The 9,356-nt window shown below is 38.7% G+C and overlaps 1 protein-coding gene across 2 annotated transcripts; it reads left to right on the top strand.

Annotated features, from left to right (window-relative positions):
• Positions 1-202: 202 nt before the first annotated feature.
• On the top strand, positions 203-7,316 carry LOC111432407 (serine/threonine-protein kinase Nek6-like). 2 transcript variants are annotated; one of them, XM_023069274.1, is made up of 14 exons: positions 203-435; positions 770-894; positions 1,065-1,131; positions 2,284-2,349; positions 3,374-3,420; positions 3,660-3,705; positions 3,781-3,861; positions 3,959-4,001; positions 4,123-4,139; positions 5,480-5,561; positions 5,642-5,691; positions 5,765-5,838; positions 5,922-5,973; positions 6,050-7,316. In XM_023069274.1, the coding sequence occupies exons 2-14, from the start codon at positions 776-778 to the stop codon at positions 7,169-7,171; spliced, it is 1,866 nt and encodes a 621-aa protein (XP_022925042.1). In that variant the 5' UTR covers positions 203-435; positions 770-775; the 3' UTR covers positions 7,172-7,316. The 2 variants fall into 2 exon arrangements, with proteins under 2 accessions (XP_022925042.1, XP_022925041.1); XM_023069273.1 differs by having other exon boundaries at positions 4,090-4,139.
• The last annotated feature ends 2,040 nt before the right edge of the window (positions 7,317-9,356 follow it).

Genomic DNA, 9,356 nt, shown 5'->3' with positions numbered 1-9,356 from the left:
ATGAAAGAAGTTGAATTCTAAAGCACTTTTTAAAAAAAATAAAAAAAACCCAAAACCAATCTAAAGGAATGATTCAATAAAAAACTGAAAGGAACTCTTAAATAAACAAATATTTAACAGCCCAGAAAAGCCTTCATCTGTGCAATAATTACATTAAAAAACTGCAAACTCGATTCTTTTTCCTAATAAATTCATCAATTTTGATAGATAAAGACTAAGAGAGAGAGACCAAAACCAAATTTATTTATTATTTGAGAATGCCTTAACGTTTTAAACAAAGAGGAGAGAGAAAAACGGCTTCTTCTTCCCAAAACCTTGCTGCTGCTGAGAAGGGCAAAAACAAAGGGTTCATAATAGTTGAACGAGGCGTTCTTGAAGTGGGAATTTTGCGCCATCGCCAATTTCTTCCAAAATCTTCCAAAATCTTCCAAAAGGGTGAGGGTTTTGGGGTTTTTTTGTTGTTCTTTCAAGTGGGGTTGTTGATATCTCAACTTCTTCGTTGTAAAACGTTTTATTCTCTGAATTTGATGCTCTTATGAATCTGTAAATGGAAGCAAAGCTCTTGGGTTTGCCTTTCTTTTTCATCTTCCTAACTCTTTTTTCTCTTTATTAAGAAGCTTTTGTTTCTGTAGATTCTGGAACTTCTGTTCATAATTGTAAAAGGGTTTATAGTTTTTGGGGAAATTTTTGTTACCCTGTGAGAGTTTTGGAAAATGGTTTCAATTTCAGTTGATTTCTGGGCTTACAGTGTTGTTCTTGGCGTTTGAAGGTTGAAATGGAGAGTGATAATGGAGATATGAAGACCAAGATGGAAGATTATGAAGTAATTGAGCAGATTGGGAGGGGGGCGTTTGGATCGGCCTTTCTTGTTTACCACAAGATTGAGAAGAAGAAGTAAGAATTGTTTACTAATTTTGGTTCTTGAAGCAACTGTTTCTGAGTTCTGCAAATGAAATCCTTGATGTTCATACTTCCATTGATGCTTAGTTGCCTGTGAAATTGTGAGATCAGGGCTAGTTTGTGTTGTTCTCTCTCATTAATGGGAATTACTCTCTCTAAATTAGGTATGTGCTCAAGAAAATTCGCTTGGCAAAGCAAACGGAGAAGTTCAAGCGCACCGCCCACCAGGAGGTTAGTTTAACTCTCCACAATGATATGATATTGTCCACTTTGAGCATAAGCTCTCGTGGCTCTGCTTTTGGTTTTCCCAAAAAGCCTCGTACCAATGACGATGTATTCCTTACTTATAAATCCATGATGAATCCCTTAATTAGCCGAGGTGGGAATCCTTTCCCAACAATCCTCCCCTCGAACAAAGTACATCATAGAGCTCCCCTGAGGCCTATGGAGCCCTCGAACAGCCTCCCCTTAATCAAGGCTCGACTCCTTCTTTGGAGCCCCCTTAATTAGCTGATGTGGGAATCCTTTTCCAACCATCCTCCCCTCGAACAAAGTACATCATAGAGCCCCCCTGAGGCCTATGGAGCCCTCGAACAGCCTCCCCTTAATCAAGGCTCGACTCCTTCTTTGGAGCCCTCAAACATAGTACACCCTCTGTTCGACACTTGAGTCACTCTTGATTACACTTTCAAGGCTCACAACTACTTTGTTGGACATTTGAGGATTACATTGACATGGTTAAGTTAAGGGCGTGGCTCTGAATACCATGTTAGAAACCACGACTCTCCACAATGGTATGATATTGTCCCCTTTGAGCATAAGCTCTCATGACTTTGTTCTTGGTTTCCCCAAAAGGCCTCATACCAATGGAGATGTATTCCTTGCTTATAAACCCATGATCAACGCCTTAATTAGCCAATGTGGGACTCCTTTCCCAACAATCCTATGTTCGTAAGTGCTTACAATGGCTGATAAAAGTGATACTCTTCTTCCTTCATTATTCACCAACTACAAGTGAATAGTTAATAAGTAGAGGGCTGTTAACAGCCTGCGTCGCACTCAAGGGCAGTGCTTGGTGTTGGCACGACAGATCGTGTAGAAGTTGGAGTAAAGAAAAAGGATATTTAAGTCGAGAAATGAGCGTACGATGTGTTATGAGAGGAAGAACTTGTAGGACTCGATGTGTTCATTATAAATTGAGTCATGGTGAGCTTTTAGCTGGTTCGAACACTCAAAAAAACAAAACAAAAGAAAAACAATGGTGTCTTGTTATATTCTCGGCATGAGCTTGAATGTTTTCTTGCCTGATTTAAACGCAAAATAGTCTATGCGCGTAAATATTCTTGTTAGTGACAGTTACTGATGTTCCTATATCGATTTCAGATGAACTTGATTGCAAAACTAAATAATCCATACATTGTGGAGTACAAAGATTCATGGGTGGATAAGGTAAATTGTTGTTTCTTTTACCATTCTTCTTCTTTTTCCTCTTCCTTTTTATTTACTTTTATCTTGTTTGGGAGAGGATCTTTGTTCATAGAAAATGAATAATGGGTGAGGTTGGAAGCTTTTATACTTTTTAGTTAATTTTCCATCGCCTATGTTTTTGTGGTTTGATCACGATTTGGTAACAAAGTTGCTATTAGAATTTGGAGATAGGGGTGGGTGGGTTTTGGTTTCCTCTGTTCTGGTGAGATCCCACATCGGTTGGAGAGGGAAACGGAACATTCCTTACAAGGGTGTGGAAACCTCTCCCTAGTAGACGTGTTTTAAAACCGTGAAGTTGACGGTGATACGTAACGGGCTGAAATGGACAATATCTGCCAGCGGGGGCTTGGGCTGTTACAAATGGTAACAAAGCCAGACACTGGGCGATGTGCCAGCGAGGATGCTGGCCCCAAGAGGGGTGGATTGTGAGATCCTACATCAGTTGGGGAGGGAAACAAAGCATTCCTTGTTAGGGTGTGGAAACCTCTCCCTAGTAGATGCGTTTTAAAACCGTCAAGTTGATGACGATACGTAATGGGTCAAAGTGGACAATATTTGCTAATAGGGACTTGGGCTTTTACAAATGGTATCAAAGCCAGACATCGGGAGATGTGTCAGCGAGAGCGCAGGGCCGTAAGGCGGTGGATTGTGAGATCCCACATCGGTTGGAGAGGGAAACGAAACATTTCTTATAAGTGTGTGAGAATCTCTCCCTAGTAGACGTGTTTTATAACCGTGAGGTTGACGGCGATACGTTACGGGACAAAGCATACAATATCTACTAGCAGTAGGCTTGGGCTATTAGAATGAGTTTATGTATACCGTCTTTCTTTAGAAGGAAATGAATTGGTAGTTTGTGAGTGATTAGTTGAGGAAAGTGGATTTTGTATTTGGAAGGGTGTTTATATTTAGCTTTAAATATAGGGTTATACCTCTTGTTTTCCACTAGCTCTAAGTTGCATGTTTTGGGCATTCTATTTTGTAGGGTGATTGTATATGCATTGTAACGGGCTACTGTGAAGGCGGAGACATGTAAGTGTCGTTTATTTAAATTTTACAACCTTTCGGAGTTTGCTTCATTTATGACCTTCAATGCGGAAAATATGTAACCTTTATAACAATGCCTATCAATTTCCCCTCCAAAGAAACATAACTAAGTGAAGAACAAAAGTTATCTTGAATCGATAAACGAGTTTTCTTGATGTAGTGAAAGGGAGAAAGAGAAGAAAACTCGAGCCTAATCCGATGCCCTGTTTTCTTTTGTTGAGCAGGTCCGATTTGATAAAAAAGGCTAGAGGAACATACTTTCCTGAGGACGTAAGTTGTAACCGTGCTGGTTATATTTTCCTTTCGAATCTACGTCTGATTGTCAATTTTTTTTGTTTGTCTCAGAAACTTTGCAAATGGTTGGCACAGTTGTTGCTTGCTATAGATTATCTGCACTCAAATCGAGTGCTACATAGAGATCTTAAGGTATCTATATTGAGTATTAACCTACACAATCTTGTGATTATAAATCTCATTAATGGTTCTGATTTTTTTTGTTTTCTTAAATTTTCTTCGATTCCAGTGTTCGAATATTTTTCTTACGAAGAACAATGATATCCGACTTGGTACGATGACTTACAGTTTTATTAGGACGGGATTTTCTTTACTAGTTATTTCTTCTTGTAAGTGCTAATATCTTGAATTCCTGCCCAGGTGACTTTGGACTTGCAAAACTACTTAATACAGAAGATCTTGCTTCATCTGTAAGGATGCAACGTTTTCTTGTCATAATTTTGCAGTAGAAAGCTGATATAACTGAAGACTTAGGACGTTTCACTTCCACTATCCACCTATGATCTTATCGTTTTTGGTAAACAGTCGCCCGGGCCTGGTCAGTGTCCTACTTCTGTATAGATTGATCCCATTGGGCCCATGATATTGGCCACATAACTACTAACTGCCTGTATTTTTCCTCTTCAAATGTTGCATTGTGGCTGTTATGTAGCTCTGAACCAACTCTTGTAGCCTGGTTATTTCTACCTCTAGTTAGTCAAAGGCTTTCCGGTTGAAAAGGCGTCTTGGGAGCCACTGGATTCAGTAGGGGTTACGGTTTCCTTTGTTTCACTTTGAGGACTAGGTGGCTTTTGGGGACGGGGACGGGGACGGAGCTGTTGGTAGGAGAGGGAAGCACTTGATCTGTTTGGCATTCGCTTGGAAGAAGCTTTAACACCCTCCCCCCGACCCCCCGCCCCCACAAAAAATGGTGCCTATGTGATGTGAGCTTTAGATGTATGGAGATATCTTTTAAGGTCTTCGATCAAGCTCATAAATTGAAAACTTATTCACTTGAAACCCTCGTCCCAAAGCTCGGCATTGGTGGGAGCGGGCTATGGAATGACATCCCTAAAACATGGTTACGTTAAGGGGTCCTCCAATTCACTAACTATTATCGATTTATTCCTAATGGTAGTATCAGCCGTACTCTAACTGTAACAGCCCGTGCCCACCGTTAACAGACATTGTTCTTTTTGAGCTTTCCCTTTCGAGCTTCCCCTCAAGGTTTTTTAAAACGCGTCTGTTAGGGAGAGCTTCCCCTCAAATGTCAGATCTTACAATCCACCCCCTTCGAGACCCAACGTCCTCACTAACTCTCGTTCCCCTCTCCAGTCGATGTGGTATCTCACAATCCACCCCCTTCAGGGTCCAGCGTCTCGCTGGCACTCGTTCCTCTCTCCAATCAATATGGGATCTCACAATCCACCCCGCCTTTGAGGGCCAACGTCCTCGGGCTTTCCCTTTTGGACTTCCCCTAAAATTTTTAAAACGTGTCTATTAGGGAGATGTTTCCACACCCATAAAAAATGCTTCGTTCCCCTCTCCAATCGATGTGGGATCTCACTATCCACTCCCCTTCGAGGCCCAGCGTCCTCACTGACACTCGTTTCTATCTCCAATCGATGTGAGATCTCACACAAACCATCCAACTGACTGTAACTAATAAACCCTATCCCAATAGTCTATCACAAGATCATAGAGTTGAAGTTATAATTTAATAGTTACTGTTCAAAGTAGCCAAGTGTGGACGCTAATATATGTTTTGTAGGTTGTTGGCACTCCGAATTATATGTGTCCCGAGCTCCTTGCAGATATACCGTATGGATACAAGTCTGATATATGGTCACTTGGTAAGAGTTTGTGTGGAGGCACGATCATATTTTCGTGGTCGATATTCATGGACATCAATAATAAATCTTGCTTTTTCCAGGTTGCTGTATGTTCGAAATTTCTGCTCATCAACCAGCATTTCGGGCTCCGGTATGTTTAAGCTTCACCTCTTGAATTTCATTGTTTTTCTCGATATCGGATTGATTTACGCGTAATTCAACAGGACATGGCTGGCCTTATCAATAAAATTAACAGATCCTGCATTTCTCCTCTCCCAATTGTCTATTCCTCTACATTGTAAGCCTTTCTTCCAGTTCGGTCGAGTTTTCCGCTAAAATCAGCTGTTCTTAGACTTGAGACTGTTCGGTTTCCACTTGCAGGAAACAAATCATCAAGAGCATGCTAAGGAAGAATCCCGAACACAGACCAACGGTGAGTGATGCAATCGGTACTATTTCAGTTCGGATATTAAGATCCCTTCTAATTTGTAGCTTGGATTAACTATTAGGCTGCTGAACTGTTGAGGCATCCACATTTGCAACCATATGTCCTTCAATGCCGCAATGCTTCGGCTAATATACTACCGATATATCCCTTACCTATAAACTCGAAGGATAGAACACCGAGGAAATCGCCTTCTAGCAAATTGAATAGTGGACACGAGAGCCGGGCCAAACTGAGCGTAGCTTTCAACCTGCTGGAAAATATCGATATGGTTGGAGTAAGTTGTGACGTACAAACTAGCAACTCATCGACCACCGATGAAAATATGTTATTGACAGCTATTTCAGAAGACATACTCGAGACGAAGATGGTGGATCCTACATCCTTTCCTGATGAAATATCGACATCTGATCGTGTTGATAGTCAGGCTGATGGGCTAATGACGTCTGCATCGGCGACATCCATTTGCAATGGCAATAAACAGAATGGAGGGGAAGAATCTTCCATCAATACCTCGGAAAATAGTGTGAATTCTCTGGAGACAGAATCTCATTCGAAAAACTTTCAACGATTATCCGAGCTTGACGTCAAGACGGTGAACCTGGATGACCCGAAAACAAGTTGTAGCGGACAGGCTTCGAATGGAAATGGTATGAAGGCTGAATCTAGTGAAGGGAGCTTCATGGAATTATTGATGTCCTCTGGTGCTGAAAAATCTGGATCATCTGATGATCAATGCTTACTGAATGCTGTCGATCCACTGGATGTCGAACCAAGAAGCTTCATAAACCAGGAAAGCGTTGAAGGACATACAGAAGTTGCTTGTAGTGCTCGTATTGACTGTTTGACATCCGAGAAAGAAACTCCCGAAACAGAGCACATATCATCTGAGAAAGAAAGTGCACAAACCGATGGCATGTCATCGGAGAAAGGAACGCCACAGATCATTGCAAACGAAGACATTCATCTGCACAATAGTACCGAATCAGATTATCCAAGCCAACAAAGAGCCGATGCGCTCGAGTCCCTACTCGAGCTATGTGCACGGTTACTCAAACAAGACAAACTCGAAGAACTTGCTGGTGTGCTGAGTCCATTTGGAGAAGACGCCGTATCGTCAAGAGAAACAGCGATCTGGTTGACAAAGAGTCTGGTATCGTCGCAGAAATCTAACGGAGGATCATAGTATCCTTAACATTTCCAAAAATGTGTTCATAATTTACACAATAAATCTGTTGGTTCATTCTGGGTGGTTTTGTTTGATTAAGTATTATTTGAGGATACGAGCATATCAACATTGTTTGATCTTTGAACATATCATTTTCATTTCATTCAAACTGGAAAGGGATCAAATTTATTACAACAATGAATCAAAAAAACAAAACAAAAGAACATAATAAAGAATCATCACCCCACATTGGTTTATTTATAAGCCCCTTCCTCATACTGATAATCTCAGTTTACTGAAGGCAGTATGCAATGAGAGAGGCAGCAGATGCACCTAGCAACGTCCCGACGACAGGGAAGGTAGCAGAAGCGGCGCTGGACGGGCCGGGGGCCGGGGATGTTGCTGCTTCATTAGTAGCCAAAACGATGTTCAGGGAGGCAGCAACGGCAACGAAGGTGGCAACGGCGAACGTCTTCATTTCCATGGCGGAAGGGGAGAGGGGCAAAGGAGAGTTTAGAGAAAGACCTGCTTGAGGATGGGGAAAATCTTCCCTTATTTGATCTTATTTGGGATTTTTTTTGTTGTTTTTTGTGTTGGAAAGTAAAGATGGAATGCAGGTCTGAGGAAGATGAGGGGTGAAGGGAGAGATTTATAGGTTGAAATTTGGTCTATTTTTGGAAATAAAATAGTTAATAATAGACTATTATTAAATCAGTGGTTGAGCATGGTTTTAGGAACTTAACTAATTTCAATTTATTTAGAAAAAAAATTTGTGGCTGAATTATTATTTTTTATTTTTTTAATTTTGTGGGAAAAAAAACCCAATAATGTTTGTTATTTTTTATTTTGTATTTTGTATTTTAATTTTTCTAGGAAAATAATCTAATGATCAATGATTTTTTTTTTTTTTTAAAAATATATAAGTAGTTAAATATTTGATTTGAGAGAAGAATTAATTTTGTGGTTACAGGTATATTCCCAACTAGAGATGTTAGGAGCGGTAGGGGTCGAGAGTTTTTCCATTAATTTACTTTTGTGGGAATACGGACGGGTTTTTATGAGGACATGCCCGTCGCTCGCTATAATTGCTTGCTTCTTAGGTGGTGCAGTTGAGCCAGAGTGACTCAGTAGTCGACTTATGTTTCTGGGTGCATGCGTAAAAGCATGATTAGTTCCACAAATCTCCTGCACTGACTATAGTAAACTCCTCATTGTACCAAAGTAGAGAGGATTTGGTTTTACAATGAGATTTTTTTAGTTATTTATTTATTTTTTAAAATAATAATTTTTTTTTCAGAGAAACGCACCATCTCCATGGTACAATATATATTTTTTTTTAATGAAAAAACGTAATACAATGTTTACAAACAAAAATAAAAAATAACATGGTAATTTAAATATTAAAATTATAGATATTGTAATACAAAAGTAATAATATTTATAATATATAATAGAAAATTCAGTACTTATTTAACAGAGAAATCTCTTTTTACTCCTTCCATTTCCATTTCTAGTAAAGTATTTTTTAATTTGTTTTTAAAAATAAAATTTTGAAATCTCAATATTTGGAAAATACTTTTTAAAACAAAGTATTAAAATATTTTAATTTTTTTTTAAAGATGAATGGTATTTTAAAACTTTTTAATTAAAAAATATGAATTAAAATTAGAATTTTGTATTAATTAAATCTAAAATCTAAAATAATAGTACACCTAGACAATATTATTGTTTTTAAGAGGACTAATTTAGAAAATAAATACATTTAAGGAGGGTAAAATAGACAAAATCATAAGAACGAAAATAAGAAAAAAAAAAAAAAAAGTAAAAATATTTTTTAAAATATGAGAAAAAAAGATTTTGGGCACGTTGTCCGGTTCCATAATTCCGGCGGTACCGACAGACAAATCTGGATTGGTTGAACTAACCGAAAATGTGAACGCCGTCATCAACGTGACAAAATCTCCTACGCGCCGTCCGCACCCTGTTTCCCTACCACCGCCTTTCCACGTTCTACCTCTTTTCTTTATTGTTTTTAAACAAATTAAATTATTTAAATAATAATAATAATTCTTTACCATTTTTTAATATATTATAAAATATCTCTATTTTGCCTCTATTTTAAAATAAATAAAAATATATATATAAATAATGACGAGAGTTTTATGTTTAAGCGGGAAATGAGAAAAAGAGTGGAGAGAGATTT

Source organism: Cucurbita moschata, unplaced genomic scaffold (assembly GCF_002738365.1).
Source record: "Cucurbita moschata cultivar Rifu unplaced genomic scaffold, Cmos_1.0 Cmo_Scf00038, whole genome shotgun sequence".
Lineage (NCBI taxonomy): Eukaryota > Viridiplantae > Streptophyta > Magnoliopsida > Cucurbitales > Cucurbitaceae > Cucurbita > Cucurbita moschata.
This window is presented reverse-complemented; position numbering and strand designations above follow the sequence as displayed.

Bases quoted from the DNA above. Each gene is read 5' to 3' on its own strand.
- LOC111432407 (XM_023069273.1), top strand. From the start codon at position 776: ATGGAGAGTGATAATGGAGATATGAAGACCAAGATGGAAGATTATGAA. The intron at 3,421-3,659 runs GTAAGTGTCGTT...TTTGTTGAGCAG, and splicing joins TACTGTGAAGGCGGAGACAT to GTCCGATTTGATAAAAAAGG. The intron at 4,140-5,479 runs GTAAGGATGCAA...TATGTTTTGTAG, and splicing joins CAGAAGATCTTGCTTCATCT to GTTGTTGGCACTCCGAATTA.